At 35.3% G+C, this 25,217-nt stretch overlaps 3 protein-coding genes across 3 annotated transcripts; 2 read left to right on the forward strand and 1 right to left on the reverse strand.

Moving 5' to 3' along the window:
• The first annotated feature begins 1,793 nt into the window (after window positions 1-1,793).
• On the forward strand, window positions 1,794-5,312 carry LOC121323191 (acyl-CoA-binding protein-like). The gene is made up of 4 exons (XM_041264088.1): window positions 1,794-1,921; window positions 3,816-3,933; window positions 4,154-4,216; window positions 5,072-5,312. The coding sequence occupies exons 1-4, from the start codon at window positions 1,913-1,915 to the stop codon at window positions 5,143-5,145; spliced, it is 264 nt and encodes an 87-aa protein (XP_041120022.1). The 5' UTR covers window positions 1,794-1,912; the 3' UTR covers window positions 5,146-5,312.
• An 84-nt stretch (window positions 5,313-5,396) lies between these two features.
• On the forward strand, window positions 5,397-12,012 carry LOC121323190 (voltage-dependent calcium channel gamma-like subunit). Its single transcript, XM_041264087.1, has 2 exons — window positions 5,397-7,708; window positions 10,739-12,012. Exons 1-2 carry the CDS (start codon window positions 7,688-7,690, stop codon window positions 11,312-11,314), a joined length of 597 nt encoding a protein of 198 aa, XP_041120021.1. The 5' UTR covers window positions 5,397-7,687; the 3' UTR covers window positions 11,315-12,012.
• A 2,190-nt stretch (window positions 12,013-14,202) lies between these two features.
• Window positions 14,203-24,631, reverse strand: LOC121323004 (secretin receptor-like). Its single transcript, XM_041263713.1, has 13 exons — window positions 24,587-24,631; window positions 22,995-23,115; window positions 20,726-20,833; window positions 20,050-20,153; window positions 19,695-19,792; window positions 18,963-19,095; window positions 18,250-18,403; window positions 17,798-17,858; window positions 17,626-17,695; window positions 17,370-17,461; window positions 16,938-17,076; window positions 16,184-16,225; window positions 14,203-14,699 (listed from the first exon to the last, which is right to left on the reverse strand). Exons 1-13 carry the CDS (start codon window positions 24,629-24,631, stop codon window positions 14,526-14,528), a joined length of 1,341 nt encoding a protein of 446 aa, XP_041119647.1. The 3' UTR covers window positions 14,203-14,525.
• Between the last annotated feature and the right edge of the window lie 586 nt (window positions 24,632-25,217).

Below are 25,217 nucleotides of genomic sequence, written 5' to 3' on the forward strand. Positions count from 1 at the left end.
TAGCTGTGGATGCATTTTATAACCACAGGTCAAAGAAAGATGTTGATGAAACAGTGTAACAAGGCTAAGTCATTTTGCATAATTAAAAACAAAATAAACTGTTAACCTATACCACATAGAACGTGGCAACTTTTGGCACAGTTATGTTACTTAGTTTGAATACAGTAATTTCTTAATTGCCTCTGGATAAAGGGAATCAATTCAGCTTAAATATTACAAAATTGAAACCCGTTCTGAATGAATGTCCCTTTCACCATCACATGGTTGTGAGGTTTCGTAATCTTCCTTCCGAAAGAAAGCTAGTTCTGTTTCATTCGCTACTAAAGAAGAGATATTAAAATGTGGAATATATCAATACCTTCAATAAGAAGCTAAACTAATACCACAACCCCCACCCCATACAATAGTTTAACTATAGTACAGGCATTGCATTCATTCTTACCTACACCCGCTGCTATCAAAGTGGTATCTTCTCTCAATAGAAGTTTATCATAATCTTCCAAACTCATTACTAATTCATTTGTCTGAAAAGGCCAAAGGGATTTTTCTTTATTATTTATTTATTTATTTATTTACTTAAAATTTAAACTAACAGTCTCTCATCTTCATCTACTCTAGAAAAATATGATTTAGGTCTTTTTTGACAATCCAGAACAACACCAAGTGGTTAACTGATGATATGTATGAAACATACAACCAAAATATATATATATATATATATATATATATATATATATATATATATATATATATATATATATATATATATATGAAAGAAGTAACTTGTATATGAAAAGGTGGGTCATGACAAGCCAAGTAAGGGTCATCATCACAGAGTACAACAACATTATCAAGACTTGTCAGTATCTACAAACCAGCGAGGCTAGTTTCAAATGTGATGTGAAACTAATTATTTATCATACTGAAAATGACCAACTGTATAGCAGTCATGTCTTTTATGCACACATACAATGTGAATTTGGTCACTCATTACATATTTCCCTGCTTAGAAAAAGCTTGTCCTCAAGTGTAGAGTAACTGAGCAGCAGTTACCTGAACTCAGCAATGATGCTACACATCCCGTGTTGGTCGTGCCAGTAGTTGGGCGTTTTTTTTAATTTTATTATATTATACAGACACGTTACAGTTTCGCTAAGGGGAATACCCCCATGGTTGGGGTTTGTAGTCATGTCTTTTATACACACATGCAAGGTGACTATTTGGCCATTAGGGGTCACTCATTACACACCTCACATGTGCTGGGGGGCGGGTGGCCGTTAGAGCGCTTTGCCGATTCATTTTTATTGAGAATACTGTACTGTTTCGCTCTCCATATAGTGATTTAATGAATCAGTGCTTTTAGGCGAAAAAACAAACAAATAAACAAACAAAAAAACACTTTTGGTCAAGATTGAAGAAATGTGTACATTTTAATGTATTATTTTTGTATTTGTAATTCTATATCAATTTAAGTAAATTAAACGTAATCCATTCCTAATAGTAAAATGCGGTACTGTTAATTGGATATATTATGTGTTTTGTTTGATCTGAGGCATTTCAGACCGAGATGTCATATGTTAAGAGCTGGGTATTGCTTGCACGCTGACATACAGAACTACTGGTTTCCATGAAACCTCTGCCCCAATCACCTACATTTCAGGACCCCTTCGCGATGTCCTCTACGCTTCACCTCATTGGTCACTTACACTCACTCCCGCTGACAATGTAGCCAGACTGCTTCCTCTACCCGACCAATAAGAAAGCGTGTTGGGTCCTCTCTGGCTTTTCCGCCCTTTTCACGCTTTTTAGAAGTAGTGAGGAAGTGGCCAGCTCACGCTTGTTCGCTGATTGAGAGACAGAGTCATTTCAACTGGGCCTGCTCTGAAAAAGAAATAGAAAAAAAAAAAATAACATGTCGCAGGTAAAAATCGAATCAAAGTTAATGTTTTGAATATGTGTATTTTTACTGACGTCTTTTCGTGCACGTTGGGGCGGTGAATGAACATTTGTCATTGATCTGATTTAAGGAGGTTTTTGTACCGCTGTCGGGCAGTGAGTTTTTTGACTTGTGGGTTTACACACATGGTGTCAAAACCCATGTCTGCCATCGAATCAGTTATGCCCGTTTTGCTTTTTAACGTTGTGTAGTATGGATTGTACATAGCATGGTCTGAATTTCCTTAACTTTAATTGTAGCAGTGCGCATGACATCTATAACTTTTTTTTTTTTGTATTATTAGTAACTTTTGCTAAAGTAGCAAGTCGCTTAAATTAAGTGCCAGAAACTGCCTAGTACAGACAAGTAAACGTGAGAACCGAGGACTTAGTTCCCATAGTTACTGTCTGAATTGGTTATACTTGGAATAAGATAGTGGTCTGTTGAACACGTGATGCTGTTAGTGGCACAGTTCACAATCAGCCATTGTTCCTGGCATTAGCAACAGTAGCTATGGTCAGTCTATAGTCTCTTTGTATTCTTTCATTAGATTAATAATGAGTACTAGTATTTTATTATATAGATCGTTTCGCATGTAATATGCAGCTAAAACAATTAATAACGTGTCAAATCCGGTCGCACTAAGCTCACACAGGTGGTGAGATGCAAAACCATATGTCTTAGTGCTGTGTAAATGAATGCGGTGCTCCCCTGGCTGTAAACCCTATCTTTAATTGTAACTATACAATATAATTACAACAACTTCAAATTCATTGTCACTACAGGTTATTTCTGGTCAGAGCTGCAAGTGTTTTTTTTTTGGTTTGTTTGTTTTTGTTTTGTTTGTTTTCCAGTCCTGTAACTCTTCCAGATTATAGTCTACCAGAGGTGTTTTCGTATTGCATGTTATATTGCACATATTCTTGTAAACAAATTACTTTCTTGTAATTTTGTAGTTTACATGTTTCTGTTTTTTTTGCTTCTTCACATTTTAATTTAAGATACTAAACACATCTACACCCAGAGCTGAAGAAAATGAACTGGAAAATCCCCAAAGGTTTAGCAATTTAGAATATGACTATAGCCTATGCCTTGGAAGCCAGACTCATGCATGTTGCAATGTGCTGTATAGATTAGCCAATTGACTTTTTTTTTTATTTATTTTAATGATTAACTTTTGATAAGCAGTTTGTTGCAGAATACCACAAACTGGAGATTAGTTAAGTTTTTTTTTTTTCTGAAATGCTTTATTAGATGTAATTTTATTGTCAAGGTTTTTTTTTTTCTTCTGTTAGAAAATGAAAGGATATTACATGCTTATGTAAAAACTAAAAAGCTGATGCAATTTTGAGTCTGTGATGTGAAATGTGTGTTACCAGTGCATTCAGTGTCCTTAATTTTATTTGGATTAAATGTTATGGATTATTTTATTTTTTTTACTTGATCTAAGGTCTTCTTGTTTACCAGGATAACCCCTTGCATAAGTACTTAATGTGAGAGATAAAAATGACTTCATAGGCCAATCCTTTCAGTATTGCCTGCTTTTAGATCATTATTTGATCTGTGCCTTATTGCCTAACACAGTGATTTTGCAATCACCCTTGTTCTAGTTGGCACACGTTCAGGTCAGTGCCTGCTCTGTCTGGCACGGTAACTATTGGGCAGCTGCTGTATTTGTAGCACTTCGGGGTTTCAGGTGCTGACAGGAACTGATTAAGTGGATTCAGGAACCTTACATTAAAGGGCTATGTCATTTCTAGGTTTGATGTATGTTGTGTATTACTTTTTCAACACCAAACGATTAAAAGATCAACTCTGTTCCTGATAGAAGCTTTATTGCTGTAGTTTCTAAAATGTTCTGTTTCATCATTTTGTTTAGGCCGACTTTGATAAAGCAGCTGAGGAGGTCAAGAAGTTAAAATCTCAGCCCTCGGACCAGGAAATGCTGGAGATTTACAGTTTGTTCAAACAAGCGACAGTTGGAGATGTAAACACAGGTATGTAATTGCATTATGCTGAAAGATCTGTGTTTTGCATCAAATAGAACCGTTCAACCAGTCATCGTAAGGCAGAAAAAAATATCACAACTTAATTTACCATTTTATCAAATTTTCACCGGGATAAATCCCTTAAACGATCCCTGTTGTTCACAGTTCGTTCACTTGGTGGCACAGCTGCAATATAAGCTTGAATGAAATTGCTTGTCTTTTCTTGCAGCACGGCCTGGCATGTTGGACTTCAAAGGAAAAGCCAAGTGGGATACCTGGGAGTCTCGTAAAGGTCTGTATTGTAAACAAGCATGTGGGTTTGTTCAAAATGTGATGACCTCATGTGTACGTAAAGATCCATGTTCTATCTGTAACTTCAAATTGGGTTCTTTTTTTGTACATACTATACACACATTTGTATGTGTGTGTATGTGTGTATATGTATATATATATATATATATATATATATAATATATTATAGAATATATATATAATATATATATACATAATATATACTCTCGTCTATATATATTTTTGTATTGAACTTTTGAGAGCAGATTTAAGCAGGCCTTTTCAAACAGGGAAACTCACTCACAGGCTGCAGTGCATTTTTCTTACTGTTTAACTGTGGCTAAGCTTCCCTGTGTAACAAGTTTGGTTAAAGGGGATTAACCCTACCAGAGTTCTGCCAGTAGAAAATGTCTTTCGTTTCAGGGTAAGGGGCAGGTCAGGGTTCTGTACTTGCAATACATGGCACTTACCCGTAGCCATCAGTTATGGATTATGAAATGGACATGTAACAAAAAGGTTTGCATTTGCATCATTCGTATATCTGATTGCACAAACTTTGCAACATTTCACTTGTTTCATCACACAGGTGGTTGCTTCAGCATCACAGGATTGTGTAATGTTTATAATTTGTTTTGGTGATGAATTGTAGAAGCTTTCTTGGGTTCTAGAACCTGTTTAGCACAGTAAGCAACCAGGATCTGGTGATTTTATTCACATACTGGTAACCCATATTAAAGCTTCCATTGGGGCTGGGTGGGATGTGTTTGTGTATTGTCATGGAATATTTTTTTTTTACTTTGCCATCAATAATAATAATAATAATAATAATATTTGATTTTCCCATTTTGCTTAACAGGAATGAGCAAGGATGATGCAATGAAGGCCTATATTGCAAAAGTTGAAGAACTAAAAGGAAAATACGGCATTTAGACTGTCAGCATTCATCGGAACAAACGTTTGATCTTGATCTTGATCATTGTGTGTTAGATGACAGGTGTCTGTTAACAGAAAACCCCTCTGATACTGTACACTAGAAAACCCATCTGAGATACTTGTTCTAGTATTTGTTAATGACAAAATAAATAGTCTTTTTCTAAGATAAACCTCCAGCATGTTCTTGAACTACCAGAGAGCCGTTATTTAGATTAGAAGCAGAGATGATGTAAAACTGTTACGTGCGTTAGTGTTTTTACTTTTTTTGTTAAGGTAAACCTTAGTAATGTTTTATATGCGGCTCATGAGCTAAGGACTTCACACAAAGAAAGAAAGCAATGGCATATTTAGAGTAACTACTGTGAAAAAAAAGACTAGATCATGGAAAGTCTTTCTGACAAGGTTTCACACCTGGGTATAAAAGTATTTCATCACCCAGACAAGTCTAATAATGCATACAAATAAATGTGGTGTTTATGGAAGCAATAACATATAACAGTGTGTTCCACTATGGCCTGGTATCTGCATGCTTGGGGGTGTTTGGCACAAGGCGAGATGTGCATTTATTGGACTGTGTGATAACACCCTGGAGTGTGTTATTGCTCTTTTAAAATGGCACCCTACCCCACCCCTCACCAAAGTGGATTGGTTGTCAAGTGAATCAAGAAAAATCATCCCAACAGATACACACCCGCACATTTCATACAGGAATTGTTTACACTAATTAAGATTTTAAAACACAAAACACGCTTTATTTTCATTTTAAAACGGATATCTGTTACCACACCAGGTTAAAGAAAGCTCTCAGTTTACTTGGCTTACCTTCCAGGAAGTCTGTTACTGTTTCACTTCCTTGGTTATTTCACCCCAGTAGCACCTTCTGGGTGTCGGTCAATAGGGAAAGCAGTTGAATGGTTATTGACAGGAAAGAAGCCAGTAAAGGGGTGGGGGGAATTTCAACCTCCAGCTGAAATGACCCAGGAAGGGAAAGTCTAAAAACAAAGTTTACAAACAAATTGTGTGTAACGTAGTGTACCAGTTACCAGGTTTTAAAATGAATGTTTGCAATAATGTGTTTATATTGAAACTTTTGAATGATTCTCTTTTGAATAACATTTTAAAGCAGATTTTCAAAAATCTGATTTATCTCATTTATCCTGATATCCAATATTTTCAATTAATTTCATTTTAATATGTTAAAAATCAGATTGACCTGTAGTGGAAAATCCATATTTCAGTTCCTGGCAACGGGGCGATTCCTACGAAGAGCACAAGAGTAAAACAAAGTCACTCCCTTGTCAGGCTGAGGTATTGTTTCCTGAGAGACAATGTGCAACCATTAAACTGTCCCCTTGCAACACGCAGCCATGTAAATGTGAGAAATAACCACATTTGCTCTATGTGGTGCTGAGCTTCTCTTAGTCAATGTAGTATGTTTACAGATTAATGGTTACACTCTGGTGTTCATGTTGCAACTGCAGTTCTGATTCCTAGAGCTTTAAAAAAATAACAAAGTGGTATAGACACAATTAAACAAGTTTTGTATGGACATAATTCAAAATGTATATTTTAATTCTCAATGCTGGATATTCATTTATTCCCATGTAACCAATATTAAACCTACATTTCCCAGTGAAGTTTCAATACAACAAAAAAGGAACGCCAATTTAAATATATTTCCATATCAATATGCCCTGTTATTGTCATGCTATTGCATGTTGGTACATTTTATGAATTTGAACTGTATATTTTAACCTTGACTCTCACTTGTAAGTTTTTAGTTAAACTTGTTTTGATGATTGGAGACTGGTTGGCTTCAAAAGTATTTGTATTCATGGTGCTTGTGCCAATGTAACCTTTCATCTATGGATATGCTGTAGTCAAAGCTTTTTTCAAGCTAATTTTGCATTTTTACACATATTTACCATACAATAAACAAATGAATATGCAGCAAGCATATGTTAATTAAACCAAACAAACATTGCTCCAGATTTGCTCAGTGAATTTAACAAAGATTTATAATTTCCAAATCATAATAAATAGAACAGTGATTACAGCTCATGTTTCCAGTGGCTGCACTGTAGAAGACTTTATTTATGCATGAAAGCGCGTAGAATAAATTACACATGGTCAATGGAGAGTGAACCCCAACAACAGACATCTCCCTCAAATCACCACACCACAGAGAGCAAAAAACAACAAAAGATCCACTGTGAGCACAGAGGGAGAGTTCCCTTCTCACTTCAGACCAGCCCTTTCCTTTTCTTCTCTTAAAACTGCTTCGTGATCAGTTTCCTAACAATCTCAGCAGACCGATATCCCTTCCTGCTGATTCAGCACAAGGACAATGCAAAGTGGACTGTTCCTCTGCATTATCCTGAGCAGTAAACTTGCATTGTCATAGAACATGTTTGTTAATCATAAAGCAAACTGTGTAAACAGTGTATCATTGAACTTTTGACTCTCAACATAGATTCCATTCGCAAGTGTTTTTCTTCTGGCTTTTCTTAACAGGACGACTCCACAGCAAGAGAACAACATGACAGCCATAAAGATACAGGTAATGCATTTTGTACTATGCACGCTTTTTCTAACCTTGTTTTCTGTGTTATATCAACACAAAGGCAATCTATACTGTACATCTCATGCATTGATATTAAATGTTATTTTTGGGTGGTAGGGAGAGTTGCCATGTAAGTGACTCTATCCATAGTAAAATATGACAGCTTAAATGGTTTTGGAACTTTTATCAAACATTCATAAAGTAAATAAAAGGTGCAATTCTTTCTTTGAACTTAACTTAGTCTCTGTAAGTCACCTTGGATAAAGGCGTCTGCAAATAACAAAAATAATAATAATAATAATTAACAAATCCTTAAAAAATAATGTAATAAGAAGTGACATTCCAGTACATTCGCAATGCATATATGTATAATCTAAGGATGAATAAAAAAAACCATGTAGCCATGCTATTGCAAAAATGTAAAGTATCCTTAAAATGATAACACAGTTTTGTAGCAAAATATGCTTTGGTTTCAGAACCAGGTGGCAATGGAACTGCATAGCCATTACTGTAAATACAATAGCACGTGCAGTATTCTGGTACCAGTACAAGCTATTCTTTATTTATATTGTGTGATGCCTCCATTAGTCTGAGAAGGTCCTTTTTCAATCCCACAATCTCTGTAACAATCTTGTGAAATCTGTCTCTAAAATGTCAAGAGAGGCTCATCTCACCTCTGAAGGATGTTTACAGCACCTGTAACATCTCCTATGGGGTGGAGATCAGTGGACCACTTCAATCCTGTCTACAGAAGCCTCAGACCATCAAAGATCCACCACTTTGTTTCATTGTGGAACACATGCACACCGTGCCATGATTTTCACCGGGCTGCATTAGTCCAACCAGAGATTTCCCTTTAAACTACAAAGGCAATTCAACCTGTGTTGAACCAAGTAAGGTACTTATGAAGGTTTATCTCAACTTTCTGTACTGTAGATTGAAGTGGCTCACAGTCAGCACGGACATTCTTATTCTGTTTTTAAAATGGTTATTTGTGAGGAAAGTAGTTCACACTTTGTCCACTAGGTAGAACACTCTCCATTTAAGTGACAGGTTTAAATACACTAGCAGACTTTGCTTCCATTAAAGGGTTTCAATGTCCAATTGAACAATTGAAAAAAAAAACATATATGAAAAGCTTTACTTGCTATTTATTAATTAATTAATATTCTTATAAGGCTTTAAGAACATTTTAATGATTAGTCCTTTGTTCACTAAACAGTAATGAAACGAGCCCCTGACTATTTTGAAATAATCAAACCACTAGGTCAGGCTTATAGTGCACCTTCACCTTTATGCTTGTTTATTTAAATTATTTAGGTAATATAGTATTTTTTAGCAATTCATATTAGTAACAGGAACCTATTTGTAAATGAACAGCTTGTAGGAAACTGTTCTCAGCTTCTATACGCTTTTCTGTGATTCCCAGGTTATACAGTGATGATAAAAAAATCACAACCAAAAATATGAGTCTGTAGCTCTTTATTTGAGATTATATGTGTTTTTCTTCTTGGCAGATGGCACATCTTAAAGGTTTTGAAATGTCTTAGTTCTTGTGCATGGCTGAGCTGTAGTACAGGAGGAATGTGCATTGTTCTGGGGAATTGTATAACTTAACACTTTTGATCTGAAAAACTCTCAGTTTGAGAAAGGACGCCATTTATGCTACCCATAGCCTTATGTGGAAGAAGCAAATAACACAATTTCCCAGTGATTTTATTCATTGACTAGTCTTGTTGACAATAGCATAAATTTTGAATTTAGAAAAGGTCAGCATTTCTAGTCATTTTCTAGCAGAGCACGCCAGGTGAGTCATCTCATTGTTTTTATAATGTGCTGGAAGGATTTACCACTTCCAGTATACTTCAAGCATAATTAATTATTATTTGGAATAACAACAAAAGGGAACCCAAAATCATAAATGGGCAGTACCCGAGTCTGTGTGATTTCAGAGCAGGGTGCAATTGATGGCAGAGGCAAGCGGGAGCGCTAGGATAAATACCTTTGCAGTTTTAAATGATCCTGGAGACTTTTTTTTTTTTTTAAACGAAGTACAGTCAATTGACATGCATTCAAGTAAAGGAGAAACTAAAGTTTCACATTTCCAACAGCTGCCAGCCTAGGGAGCATATTATATATTATTTCCTGTTATTGTGTTGTTTAATGTCAGTGCATGAATGTCACAAATATGCTTGTTCATTACCACAATCACATGATTTATTACAGATAACCTATTGTACTTTATTTGGTTTGCATGGTTTGGAAAAATGATTGTTTGTTGCCACCAGGGGGCGAATCGGAAGTTTTGAGCTTGATCAACGTGATTTTCAATGAAAACATAGTTGCCTTGTACATAGCCTTCAATGTGTTTTCTTGATTAGCTAAGATTGGCTGTTTTCATAAGACTGGAAGCAATCCATGGCTGTACGACTAGAAAAGTTTTGAAAGATTTAGGAGACTTCTGCACTTGTGCTGTCTGAGGAATTCACATACTTATGGAATACAATGTTACATTTGTTGTTACGATTGCTTAAGCAATAACTATAGGGTGCATTGATTGCACAGGGAGATAACAGTTTTCCGTATGGCTGAAATAAACCATGTTAATGTTTTTATATTTGCAAGGTGCATGCTTTTCTCCAAGAACACTTCATTTGATCCCAGACTGCAGCTATTATGTGACAAATGCTTTGGATTTTATTTAACCCAGTTGCACTGCTTCTGCTCAGGGTTTGACTTGAACAGAATCCGTCATTCAGCGGTGGCCCCAGTGAACAGGGTTCCTGATTGAGCCCTTGTGACTCATATGTCCTGTTGTCATAGGAAAACAGGATTTGAAATCCCATCTTCATATTATATCTTTTGTCATCTGTACAACCCACTTCCCAACAATTTACTAAACTTCTTTGGTTTGGTAAATTGTTGAACAAATGCATGTGCTTAGGAGCAATAAAGGTTTTGCAAATTCAAATGTAATACATATATTTATTGGTTTATTTGTTTGTTTGTTTGTTTGTTTGTTTTCAGACACAAGGGGTGCATTCCTGCAGAAGACCCAAAATTCAGTTCCTTGAGATTTTCACCAGAAGCTTAATTATTCTGTGCATGGCACTAGCCATCATACTGTCCTCTATTTCTGTGTGTGATGGCCATTGGCTTTTTGCTAATGCCAAAGTATTTGGACTTTGGCACTTTTGCATCATAGAGCAGCATGGTGTCCCCAATTGCACTACAGATCTGAATGTGGCCAGTATTCATGGACTGCAAGTTGGACTTATATTTTCCCGAACAGCTGTCTCTTTTGTGGTTGTAGCAGCTATCTTTGGACTGGAGCTGTTGATCGTCTCCCAAGTTTGTGAAGATCTCCATTCCAGGAAGAAGTGGTCTTTCGGATCTCAGCTTGTTCTTTTGTCCTTTGCTTTGTCAGCTGCTGGGATGCTCAGTTTTGTTATCTGGCTGTGGAATCAGGTCTCCTTCATGGGGTTTACTTTAACCTACTGGTGCCAATTCACTGCCGTGTTCCTCTTCTTTCTAAATGGAATCAGCGGCCTTCACATCCATAGTTTAATGCAGCTGCCTATAGTTCACCCAGGGAAGATGTAGAATAACGTCAGTTCCTATGGGTTCGATAAAGTTTTGTTCAGGATTTATGTAAATAATTATTTCTGTATAAAAAAAAAATGGAAAGATGGACTCAAGTTGTCATCCAAATTCCTTTTTATAACATTTCTTTTCATGATCAGGCAGTGTTTTGATTATATTTAAGAAACATGAGGAAGAACTTTAAATGTGTGATCTCATGAAAGGGACATCTAACTGTTAATGTCACAAAACAAGTTGTACTATAACATCTTTTGACTACTGAGTTTAACTGGTGTTGTATTCAATAATTAATAATTCAATAATTATCAGTTTGCCAGCACCTGGCAAACTGAATAGTTGAAATATGTAGATCAACCAACATTTAATTTGTATATTTATCAGAATATGAACTTTCAGCATTATTGTCAGTTTTAGCACATGCAAACATTTTTGTTCCATTTTAGCGCACTGTAATTACAGACAGACCTGCCTTTTTTTGAGAATTTTAGTTTGTAATTAATCATTTCCTGCCTCATACAGTATATTTGCTGAACCTGGTTGCCATAAATTTTGTCAACATTTTAATGTTTACTTTAGAAGAAATTGATCAGGTTGTGCTTTTATGTAAATGCAGTGTTTCTCATGAATCAATTTTCTTTTTTTGTAAGTGCCGTAAACAAATGAAATTGTTTCTCAATGTATTATTTTTTTATTTTATTTTGAAGATCTGATCCAGGCTTGGATTAATATAAGAACATAAGAACATAAGAAAGTTTACAAACGAGAGGAAGCCATTCGACCCATCTTGCTCGTTTGGTTGTTAGTAGCTTATTGATCCCAGAAAATAGGCACCAGCATCCAAGCCACTCCTCTATAAATTGTTCATTTCAGGTGCAATTAGGGAAGGGTTGCACAGCTATCACTAAACACCAAAGTTCTGAGTAGCTTTTTAAAGTGCAATGTAAGCTTTCATTTTTATTTTGCTATACATTTAAATAAAAGTTTCTTAATGAGAGCATTGTAACAGTTATTTACCTGGCTACCTTTTTATTATCCGTGCAAAGGTTAATGCATATCAGTCTGACCTTGACAATGCTGCTACTTTGATCTGCCATAATGCCCTTAATATGGCCTATGTTGTTAAAGCCCAAAATTAAAAAGAACAACAACTATTAAATGCATTCATTAAGACAATGTTCCTGTTAAAGCATTGTACTGAAAGCCATAGAACCATAACCTTATCACACAGAAATGATTTCCTTATTGAGCCAGACTGACACAGATGTGGTTTAAGTGTATTCTGATGAATGGTTACTTAATGTTGTCTCTTAAAAAAAAAAAAAAATGTATTTACTGCAAATGTGATCAAGAATAATTTGATATTAAGTTGCATTTGTGATCTCCTGAATGATCTTATCACATATTATCCGGACATGATTATGGTATTTCAGGCTGAAGCAGGAAATACAGCATGAGAGTCCAACTGGCATGTGCTACCAGTAGGGCAACACTAACTGAGCTACTTTTACAGATTTAATATAATTGTGAAACAGTAAAATATATCAACACATCTCCTAATGTAGTGTTCTTTCAAAAAGCAAAAGTCTATTTATTGGTAACACTGTGGCTTAAATAATTTATTTATAGAAATCCAAAATCATAAAACAACCAGGTTTTACTAAGCTAGATGTTATTTTCTGCTAGTTACTTAGTCTACATGACACATTTGCAAATTATTAATACATAATTTAAGTTAAAACTTAAACTTCATGCTCCATAAAGATCAATTTATGATGCAAAGTAAACGTTTGTCAATAAATTACAAAGTATGAAGACACACAGTATTTTGCTACAAGTGTAAAAATAGTGAAAACTTATTTTTACCAACCTAAATATGTCTAAACTCTTAATGCAGTATTTCCAAAAGACAATAGCTTTTGTCACTGAAATAGGTAGCAGGGTCAGAGGCGAAGAAGAGGCTATAGACAGAGGGACATTTTCTGGGTTTTGTAACACAGCTATTAACACGATTTTGGATAACTTACGGTCTGTAGCACGTCTGGCATGCATCTGGAAACAGTATTGTATTCCGATTGATAGCCACTATGCTGCATGAAACTATGTTTTGCTAAGCGGACAACTGAAACACAATATGTAGAGTGTGTATAAATAGTTTTGGTTTCTCATAAGCCATCTGTAGAGGAGAACCATTCTTGACCTCAAGTACAAGAGTGTCTGGGAACACAACGGAGTTTGGAAAACACTGGAGTATGCAAAGGTGGTTCTTACGATGCTCTTACAGGGCGAGAAGCTTTGGGCCAAGATTCAGATATACATGCTGCGTTCAGTTTCTTCCCAAAATATCACTGTCTGTCTTTACAAGGGGAAAGGGCCTTCTAAGATCATCAGCATATGCAAAAAATTTATATGAATTCAAAATTAGTATTTTCACCAATTGCTTCGGACACAGATATGTTGCTTCCAAAAGTATTCAACATGCCTTCAGTGCAAAACATCCCTTTTGTCTTTGTTGTGATTTTGTTTTATTTCCTCAGATCTGCATCTTCCAGCATTTACATGTACCAGATTTTTGTAGGATCCATTTTTGATTTTACCATCAGTGTAGTGGGTCTATTGATTATACCTTTACAATTTCCGGGACAATTCAGTTATTTATGGTTTTCTGACAACAGTGAAAAGAGGGCAAGGTGCCAAACTAATCCATCACAGCACCAATCCTTAGAACTGGTACTCAGTGCTTCAGATGGGCTAAAATGAAGAAGTACAAAGTCCCCTCAACAACGTTTAAATGACTGGCCAGTCTAACAGCTTTATAAAGCTAATACATATTTGACAATTATTTGTTAAAGCCTTGTCAACCCGACACCTGAAAAAAAAATGTAGCTTTTTGGACCCAATGTTTATTCTTTTGTCACATGACACTTGCACTCAGCAGTAATCCTTTGTATAGGGAGGGGAGTATTATGTCTTAGTCCTGTCATAGCAGAGGTAAGATTCATTAGCTGCAAAGAAGGAGATGATTGACATCTACCAACCTGCCTTAGCTGAGATTTTGTTTGCATCGTATAATACAGTGAAAGTTAGCTGCTTTAGTGGCATATAAGTGCCCAGTTTCTCCCACAATGATCGTGACTCATCACATTCAAAGTCATGGCTCTTCAGAGTCCGTGGATATTGCATGGAGTTCTTTCCTTGCATAGCCTGTGTAATTTCATTCCCCAGTGGAAGCACACAGACTGGGTTGTCTCAGTTCTCGAGTGAGCAGTGACACTTGAGTGGACCCTTTACCTCCAGTGCTGGTGGAGTTGTGACTGTGTCTCGACTCTCCATTAAAATGTTTCTTCAGCTTCCATCGTCTCCACTTTCGCTTTATTTCGCATTGCACCTAAAAAAGAATTCCATCAGTGTATTATAGTTTGTTTTATATTTTAAACTTTAACCCCCCATTTTGGTTTGGGTTTTTAATTTGCCAAACCTACTTCTAAATCTACATTAACTAAAAGTAACACCTACTGTAATTTGCCTGTTTTAATTTTGTGGTTGTGGCAGAAACAAAACCAATCACAAGCCTGCTCTGGTCCCTGTTTAAATACCATATTCACGTGTGAAAGATCACTATATGCATCTTTTGCTGCGATGCCTGCATGCTGTCTTACGGGCCAGACGACAAAAGACATTTGCTGGGCAGGCCCTATACTGGCTATTGATAACAGACCTTGACATATGGTGTTATGTGTATATATATATATATATATATATATATATATATATATATATATATATATATATATATATATATATATATATATATATATATATATATATCCCAAATGCAGTTATATTTAAATAAAAACAAATCTCGAGGATATTGTTTTTCAACACTACAAAGTGATAACAGAAATTTTGCCCAGCATTCGTACTAAATGAGTAAGGAATTGGTTGAGTTTTTGTATACAAGTTTAGCACTGCTAACTAATCTTTGTCAGCTAGCTTGAATGATTGCCTTGGAAAGATTTCTGCAAAGAGCTCATTACCTACTCTGACATGCATACAGAAAGCATAATGAATCCTGCACTTCTTTTGTACAGAACAATGATGAATAACAATAAAGCTTTTAGTATATTTAAATGGCAGGAGAGAGATGAAGAGAAGGTGGATGATCCTAAGAATTACATACACAACACATTTCTTCAGTTTAATTATGACACACATGATAAATGGATGCATGCACAGCCACAGCTATTGTGTCTCAAAGTATCTCCTAAATACACCCTCTTCCCTTGTTCCAGAGGATACTGAAGTTGGCATTTTAGAGAAACAATATAAATGATGGTAATTCTTTCACAGATTGCATTATGTAAATAAAAATGAATGACCACATTATGAAATTAATTTGTATACTAAAACATCACACAAACCTACTCAACAGAATTTAAAAAAAAATGAAAAAACATAATTATTGGGTCTTATCCCATATATGAATTGTATCAGTGAATCCATTTCAAATACAGAATGGATCAATGTCAAAAGTTATAATCTGGAAATACAGAGTTTTGTATGTGAAACTTTAATTTGCGCTTTTAGTGATGTAACTGAATACTTCCACCCTTTTACTGTGCTGTATATTAATCCGGCCTGTTTCTCATTCCATGGGTGATTTATTGACCCTGCAAGATATATCAACAGGTGGTGCTACTTTTTCAAAACTGCATACCATCTGCACACACCTGTATTTTAGTTTACTGAAATTATATTCTCCCTTAAAAAAAAAAAAAAAAAAAAAAAAACATTAAAATAATTGAGCAATATCTAGCGTAAACTATGTGGATAATGTTTATAATGCATCTTGGATTATAGAATAACACTTACCTCGCTATTTAGAAAGCAGTAAAGAACTGCAACCACAAATCCCTGTTTAAGAAAAGAGCATTTAAATATGGTACTTAATATGTATTTATTTTTAGCAATATAATAATGATATAGCACCTTTCATAGCGGACCACCATCACAAAACACTTCACACGATACAAGACTAGGGTGTGTGAACTCTGCATCAGCTGCAGAATAACTTACAACAACATCTCACCCGAAAGATGGAGCACAAGGAGGTTAAGTGACCTGCTCAGGGTCACACAACAATTCAGTGGCTGAGCGGGGATTTGAACCCGGGACCTCCTGTTTATAAGCCTGTTTTTTTAACCGTCAGACAACAGTCTGTTTTTTTTTTTTTTTTTTTTTTTTATTACTTCTGCAGAGGCTAATTAAGCGCTCATTGATCAAACTGCCCAGAAATGAGAATTTCACAGTATTTACATACCTAAACGATAGGTTGTCAAGCTCTTATACTAGCATGGAATTGCTCCATACTTCCTTGAGCCAGAGTGAATATTGGGTGGGACCCCAATCGGAACGTTTGACAAGTTTAAACACATATCCTATCAAACACATGTGTTAATGAAACTGGCAAGGGTAGCCGACACACTGCATTTAATTCCAGTCACTGCTTGTAAATGAGATTCCGATGTACCTGTCACTTAACAGATGGTGTGCTTAAACCAGTGCTTTCAAAATCACGCAGCGTTCACATTCTGACAGCTTTACATAAAGGTATAATAGTATTTACCTGAAACGATCCCAGTGCAAGTTCAAAAAATATCCGGATTTCCACAGCTAAAGTGTTCACATCTTCAGGGAAAAATGCAAACAAGATATAGTGCACTCCGAAGAGCGGAATTAACAAAAGGGTAGATCTTGCAAGCCTCCTAGAAAAGAAATACAAGTGATATCATCAGTCAGCATATTACTATCACACTGCCCTGAGTATAGAGTCTCTTTAAAGCAACATTGTACTGTATCATTTCTATTTTTTTTAAACAGAATGATTAAGTGCAGTGGCATCATTTGGAATTTAGAAGCTGTGTTTAAATGGTGTGTGTAAGAATTACTTCAGCCATTCTTTTCTTATTTTTACCTTTGAATACCAGGCTTTTTCAGAATGATATAAATCCAGGAAGTATAAAGTCAGTAATATTAATAAAATAAAACGCAGACTCACTTGTAATGGTTGAATTCCATTCCTCGTGCATCTGGAGTCTTCAACTTGCTAACCAGTATTCGTATGATACTGACAAAGCATAGAACGTTGATCTGTAAAAGAATGACAGCATGCTTAACATTAAAGGATGATGATAAAATAATACCTTGCCTAGACAATATTCATTAGTTTTACTGTATATAACAAAATAAAATGTGTATGATATAAATACGCATTAAATAAGACTAGTTAACCTGAAGTTTTTCATTTTACTTACAAAAATTGATATAATTACAGGACCTCTAATTATCCACCAGATGCCAATATTAATGTTCGTATCCCAGCATCTACAAAACAAGAGACATTTTAAATACATTGGTTGCTTTTATTAGATTTTTAACTAAATATGCGTTAAGACTAAAAAATGTTTAAATACAATATTGTTTTACCCTATGTCTTCATGTAAATGTTTTGCAATTGACCAGGCTGTAATAAATATCAAAGGGGAGCCTACAATAGAATAAAATAGCAGAATTCAATAGACTGAATTGACAATATTCTGTAATTTGCCCTAATTCTTCAGAACCATGAATAAAACTGTATGCAAAGCAGTGAACTCTCTGGGCCAGAGGATGATATTGTACAGTATGCCACACAATGTTTTTTTTTTGGTTTGTTTTTTTTTAAGAGTTGCATTAGTAATGCAGAAGTGTTGTCAGAACTGAATAATAGTGGTCTTGGCAGGACACAAAAATACTTAAGAAATTAAATCACTTTAGTTCAAACAAAAAATAATGTACAAGTAAAGTAAAATACATTTTAGAAATTAATATATTCTGGCACCCTCACTTTTAGAATCTTACAAAGCTATTTTAAAAATAAACAAATAAAAACAACCTACCCCAGCCAAGAACTATGTAAAACCAAAAATATTTCTTCTCTGAGAAGAATGATAAAATCAGCAGTGTGTGTAGATAAAGTCCTTCTACCAGCAGCCAGCTGTAGTTAGCCATGATGCAGTATTGAAAGAAAATCATGGCAAATTTACACCCCGCCTGCAGAAAACAACAAAAAAACAGTGCTGTATTTACAACAGGGTGGAGAATGCATTAGTTATTGACAAAGCAATGTATATGTATATTTATTTATTTCTGTTAAAATGTGCTTTTCAATCTTGTTAGAGATTAAACTAAACTGTGACTAAAGGGAAATGCAGGAATATTATCTATCATGGGGCACAATATAATCTCATATGACTCTTGTAATACATTGTCAGCTTGACATTCTGTTTGAAGAATACCTTTTATTACACAACTGACACTATTCTCAACCATTCTACAGTTATCAGAGCAGTAACATGCTACAGTACCAAAACACTGTCTAGTACTAAATAGTTAAATTAGAATTCACTAATGCAAACAGAAAGAAGGACCCATCAGAACTGTAGACTGCATTACAAAAGATTTGAAACCTAAAACCAATACATCCTTTGGTTTATTATTCTGTAATTGTAATTGAGGATAATGGAGTCCTAGCAGTACTGCTTCTCAGACATTATCCTTCTTCTATTACGATAGGTGATGACACTTATTTATATATATATAAAATAGTTACCGAGTATGCATCGCAATGATAAATGTATTCAGTAGAAAACAGCACTGTATCTTTGACGAAGATTGAAACAGCCCGAAGAATGAAAGATATAAACAGCTGGATATGGATGTAATTCCTTGTACAGTGAAGTTTCCTATTAGAAAAGACACAAGAAAAATCATATGTGTGACACTGTAGCTCTAGAAAGTTTGAATTGGTAAACTTGCATGTCTGAAGCGAGATGGATTAGAAGTTTCAACCACCCTTGCAACTGCAGACACTGAGTTAGTGAATGTAAAATCTGCAAACATCAGCTTGCAGAGGGAAGCATTATCCCTGTATAAACTTTCAGAAAATGCATCTTGATATGCTGCTTTCAGATGTGTAAAGTGCATTGATACTACTGCACTAGGAACTGATACCACTCACTCAATACTACAGAGCAAATTGATTTTTGCAAACTGTTAGTATGTCAATCACTGCCTGACACCATTAGCGGCATGCCACAGTTCACAGTAAACATACATATATATATATATATATATATATATATATATATATATATATATATATATATATATATATATACGATAAATTTAGCACGATTGAGTGTTTAATAGTTGTAGATTTTTTATTAGTATTGTTACTATTGCTCCACAGATTCCCTTGATAGAATCACGTTATGATACACAATATTCCATTTATTATTCTCACTTTATTCTTTTACAGAGGATTAAATAAACAATTCCTCACCTGAAGAAACAAAGAATCACTACCGCGATGCTCAGAGACACAAGAGATGTGCCATACCCCACAGTGTACATGGTCTTCACATTCATGTAGTATGTGTTCTGTGGATAAGGAAGAGCAGAGTAATTAGTGGAATGATGCTATCACACATCTGTGCATTGCATACATTTTACTGAATCCTAACAACTGTCCAGTGAGCTCTACAGTGATCATTAAGCAAATGTAAAAGGTTTATAAAACCATTAGAAAATAAGTGCACTTAAACAATGAGTGGTTATATAGCCTGAACATTTTCAGTATACATAAATAAGGGTACAGGAAGATAAAGACAGCTCTGTTGCAACTGAAATCATCACACTTTGTCATCTTCAATTGTGTCGTTAGTATCAAATCCACAGGCGACGTCATGTCGGGGAAATGAATTAGACCAGCCATCAGCGGTGCAGTTTCTATAAACAAAACCTGTCACAGAAAATGACAAAGAGGTTAATAAAACTGTGGATAACCTGCTTGAAATGAACGTTTCTAAACAGTACTCTCTAGAGTTTAGCACACTATATTGAAGGTCATCATTTGAATACCCTTGCAGGAAATATGTGGGTGTGGGATGCAGGTTTGTATATACACCGAATATCTACTAAGCCAGTCAGCAGATTTCTACACAGCGTTCATTGTGAAAATGTTGAGATACACTAAAAGAAACTAAGTTAAAATGACAAGCGTTTCTACTAAGGCCTTTAATGTACCACTATTGACCGTTTAAAGGTTACAGGTGTGTTTTGATGTAAACCCTATAACTTATTTGCTAACACTTTAAACTTGAAGCTGAGCTCGTCCGCATTTGCGGTTTTAGAGCTTTTAACCTCATCTCCTCTCACCGACAGGGTACAGTACAGAATCTGTAATGGTAGTGTATCACACAACTCTGCCCATTACATTGGCACCCCAAAGAACACAGACTGGAAACTTTGTCAAAGGTTGTGAAGGTACTGTATCGCTGTTATCACTGTCTTCTGTCTTATTCCATTTATTACCTTCTTTTCCAGTGAGCACAAAGAGGAATTTGGGGCACGCCACTGCAACAGTCTTTCCAATGGCAGAGGAAGGCCAGCAGCTCAGGTTATCCCACATTCCTTGGCATTCTATGGACAAAATAATTCATTGTTTTATATTTTGTTTTCTTTGTGTGTTTTACTTAATCACATTTTTTTTTTACGTTGATCACTGACTTTATTATTTTGTCAAGAATAGCTCTTTTTCTAAACAGCATCAAGGCAAGTGCACAGAGATTGTTTTTTTTTTTTTTTTTTTTTTGTATGTGTTGTTGTAAATTATCTTTTAAGTGGCAGCTTGAGACTGTGTGTTCTGTTTAAGGTTCTAGTTCTTGTGCTGACATCGTGCCTGTGTGTGTTGGTGACTGTTACAGTGTCTGTAGGCCTACTACAAGCCTTCACAAGCGTGCTGGTTCTTGCTGATCTCGTTTGACTCATGCCCTGCGGTGAAAGAGCAAATGGTACAACCAAGGGAAACAAGAAGAAAAAGCCGATTGCAGTGGCACTGGAACAATTTTTAAAATGGGGATGCTGAAAGCCATTGAACAAAACTATAATCCCTGTATATGATGGAAGCCATGCAAAGCCAGGGGTGCTACTGCATAAAATAAAAACAAAGACTGTTTATATGTGTTGTCTCCCTCCTTGCCTAATAATTCCAGTGCCAAATAAAAACAAACCTAAAATCAATTTTAACTTAATCTGAAGGTGGTGCCTTCTGTGGCGTAGTATGGCTACCACTTAATAATATTTTTGTTAACGTTTCACCTTCCTACAGTATTAACAACCTTCAGATGCTATAAACACTTGAAGCCCCCATAGCAACAGAACAGAGGTAACTACAACACTGGTGCAAAAAACACTACCATAACTGATTCTATCTGCTCTATGATTTAAAAGCAGAGAAAATTACCTAGAGCTTTTGATCTTCATTTTAAACATTAGTTCTTATTCCAGTTCTTGACAGTTATTTTACACAACAGTTCTTTGATGCATTTTCATAATTCTGTTTTTGTTAACTTTTGTCAAGAATACCTCTATGTTCTCATTGTGGCAAGTCAGAGTTTTAATTTTATTTTGCAAGTCAGCACATTGAAGGGCTTTCTTAGTCTTTAAGATAGTGAAATAGAATAAAAGATCTAATTTATTACAAGAACTACCACTGGGTGGAGCTAATGTTTTATTTCTGCACAATCATATTAAACACTTAAATATTGTAGCACTATATAGCCTAGTGTCTGACTATAAAATAAATAGGATGTTTTATGGTAAACATAGAGGCTTTCTTGAAAACAATAATATAGTTAGTGAATGATCTCTCATATTTAACGCAATGGGGCTTATTTGACTGGTTTCAAGTTTTAAACAGTTTTAAACAGCTGTGAAACTTAATATTGGCTTCTTACAACGTGTTCTAACGTTTTCCCTGTTCAATGCATTTTGATTAAAGAGTGCAAAGAAGAGCGACCAGAATTATTCCGGGCGTAAAAGGCATGTCATATGCAGACAGGCTAAAAGAATTGAATCTGTTCAGTCTTGAACAAAGAAGACTACGTGGCAACCTAATTCAAGCATTCAAAATTCTAAAAGGTATTGACAGTGTCGACCCAAGGGACTTTTTCAGTCTGAAAAAAGAAACAAGGACCAGGGGTCACAAATGGAGATTAGACAAAGGGGCATTCAGAACAGAAAATAGGAGGCAGTTTTTTACATAGAGAATTGTGAGGGTCTGGAATCAACTCCCCAATAATGTTGTTGAAACTGACACCCTGGGATCCTTCAAGAAGTTGCTTGATGAGATTCTGTGATCAATAAGCTACTAACAACCAAACGAGCAAGATGGGCCGAATGGCCTCCTCTCGTTTGTAAACTTTCTTATGTCCTTATGTTCTTACCACATGGGTCAATACCTAGCTAGGGAAAAACCAGCAGGATCAATACGAAGAAGAGATACAGGGTAGCGGGATTAATGCCACAGATGTAAAATGCCTTTTAAATTAAAAGCATATATAATGTAACTGACACTAAAACTATTTTACCGTATATTGGTATTTTTGATGAGGAAAAAAAAAAATTATTAGAATACCGTCATACATGATCTAACAAGGTATGACTGTATTACTTCCTTGTCTTTATATCTTGTCAGCAAAATATGCTGAACGGATTGTTTGCTCTTGTTACAGAACTGTGTGTGCCCATATTGAACTCCCCACCTTGATGACTCTGGAAGTGTATAGCAATAGCTTCTTACCTGTCCGGGACAATCCGGCTTCAGATAAGTTTTGCTTCTCCTGGGACAAAAGTTCATTGCAGTGCTCCTCTTCCTGTATGAGAATATTGTGTAGCTCACACTCTAGTGGAATTGCTTTGACCTTAAAACAACGACAACATGTGTGTAGTGTTTTAATAAAACTGTAATAACATGGGGGTTATATATTTGCAAACACCTGTTAAGCAAACCTTAGGCAGTCTCTAAATATGGGGAAACAACTGAACAAATAAACTGACGATTTTATTGGGGGTGGGGGGTGGGGGGGGGGTGTTTTTGTTAAAATAACTTATATATTTTAATCATATATGGTTGGGCACGCTCCAAACAAACAAGTGTGTGTTTGGGTAAAATGGCAAAAAAAATGGTGTCTTTAATCACAGTTTGTCTATTTAGTGTGTTTTTTTTTGTTTGTTTGTTTTTGTTTTTTTTTTTAAACAGAACATAATATTATACATACTTCAGAAGAATGTAATGACTTTGTATTAAGGGTGTGTATTCCTTTGGTGGAGGAACCCTATATACTAATTGAATACACAGTACGTCTATAGAAATCTCAACTGGAATTAAACCATTGATGAATTGTTGTAAGCTTGCTCATACCCCACCAAAACATATCAATTTACAACATGCATATTTATTACATTTACATATTTATAAGACTGAGACCATGGTAAACATTTTTCTTATGGCAAATCAATTACACTTTGATTGTGTGCTACTTTTTGATGAGTTTTTAGTATAACAAATGGCCACAAACCTATCTTTTGACATGCACATATCTTATTAAGGCTAGCAAGACATTTGTTAAGACCAACCAAGGAGGACATGAAAACCCATTATGCTATTAATAAGGCAGGCAATTACTTCTGTAGAATAAAAATAATTATAATAAGAATAAAAATTAAAGAATAAAAAAGTTCCATGTGTCACTTTACAATGTTACGAATGTGAGCATGTGACTTAATTTACAAATTCACTATAAAAGATATAACTGTTATTTTGTATATTATTTATTTATGTATTTTGTTTGTTTGTTTGTTTGTTTGTTTTAATTAAAAACCACTGTCCTTAAATGTTACTAATGTAGCACGTTATTCAAGGTGCAGAAATGTGATTTGTAGGGTACTTTGTTGGACTCAGTCAGTTAACGGTTTAAAAGTCTACTATGCATTGGACAATACAGACAAATAACTAAATGACCTTGTCTGAGTAATTTCCATGTAGATTCCGAAGAAACATGAACCGTGATTAACTGATTTGGAAATTCATTCACTATGTAATGGAAATCCTTGCACTGCAATAAACACCAAGGTGCTGTTCCATGTTGATATTTTCAATTTGTAAACCTTAGTGCACACATTGCTGTTCGCAGTTTATCAAAGCCGTGCTTTCACTATGCTTTACAACACTTCGATATGTTTTACCATCGTATAATGCAGTATACTTTATATAGTGTGCTGTATAAAATGTTTGCCTTTGTAACATACTTCAGTTGGTACAATTGGTCATTTACAGTGGCTTGATTCCTGTCACAATATGCGTGTCTTTTAAAAGACTGACTGTTTACTCACCGGTATGAAAAACTCCAAGCAAACCAGAAAAACAAAGACCCACATTTTGAAGATACTCTTTAAAAAACTAAACGTTGATTAGAATCACTCATTTGTGTGAACCATATTTTGTCTTTTTCAAATCCAGAAGAAAATGATCCTGTGTATTTGACACGGTTGGTGCGCGTTTTTGGATGGTCAGGTACGCGTTCCCTCTGTGCATTTCAACACTGGCTTCCAGACAGTTTAGTCAAATCTAATATTATTCGATCCATTTAACTCCAAAGCCATTTTGACAGGTTAGTAACCAAAGCTTCACTCAGCTCTTTAAAATAAATCGTGATGCTTGTACGTATAGTACCGGATTTTTAGGCAATGTTTGAACAGTGCAACCGAATATTGGATTTAAGTTAAGAATCTGAAGAAGCTGTCAGTTGAAGTCCTGTCACTTACAGAAAAGAATGTGTCGCTACTTTACTGATCCTGCCTGGCTGGTGAAAAGAAGTTTTCCGTGATTTTTTTTTTTTTTTTTTTTTTTTTTAATAGCGGCTGAACTGGAACCAAGCCCACTAGGCGGGGATATTATCTGGAATAATTAATTAATGATTCAAAGTTATTCATTTGACTATTTTGTTATGACTAACAATGCCGT

Source organism: Polyodon spathula, chromosome 11 (genome assembly GCF_017654505.1).
Source record: "Polyodon spathula isolate WHYD16114869_AA chromosome 11, ASM1765450v1, whole genome shotgun sequence".
Lineage (NCBI taxonomy): Eukaryota > Metazoa > Chordata > Actinopteri > Acipenseriformes > Polyodontidae > Polyodon > Polyodon spathula.

What these genes read in the sequence shown, in the direction of transcription:
- LOC121323191 (XM_041264088.1), top strand. An exon ending in AGTTGGAGATGTAAACACAG is followed by an intron (nt 3,934 to 4,153) that starts GTATGTAATTGC and finishes CTTTTCTTGCAG; the next exon opens with CACGGCCTGGCATGTTGGAC. An exon ending in TACCTGGGAGTCTCGTAAAG is followed by an intron (nt 4,217 to 5,071) that starts GTCTGTATTGTA and finishes TTTGCTTAACAG; the next exon opens with GAATGAGCAAGGATGATGCA.
- LOC121323190 (XM_041264087.1), top strand. Translation starts at nt 7,688, where the DNA reads ATGACAGCCATAAAGATACAG. An exon ending in TGACAGCCATAAAGATACAG is followed by an intron (nt 7,709 to 10,738) that starts GTAATGCATTTT and finishes GTTTGTTTTCAG; the next exon opens with ACACAAGGGGTGCATTCCTG.
- LOC121323004 (XM_041263713.1), bottom strand. Translation starts at nt 24,631, where the DNA reads ATGTGGGTCTTTGTTTTTCTGGTTTGCTTGGAGTTTTTCATACCG. An exon ending in AGCCGGATTGTCCCGGACAG is followed by an intron (nt 20,834 to 22,994) that starts GTAAGAAGCTAT and finishes TTTTGTCCATAG; the next exon opens with AATGCCAAGGAATGTGGGAT. An exon ending in ACTGCTTTCTAAATAGCGAG is followed by an intron (nt 14,700 to 16,183) that starts GTAAGTGTTATT and finishes ATTCTTTTTTAG; the next exon opens with GTGCAATGCGAAATAAAGCG.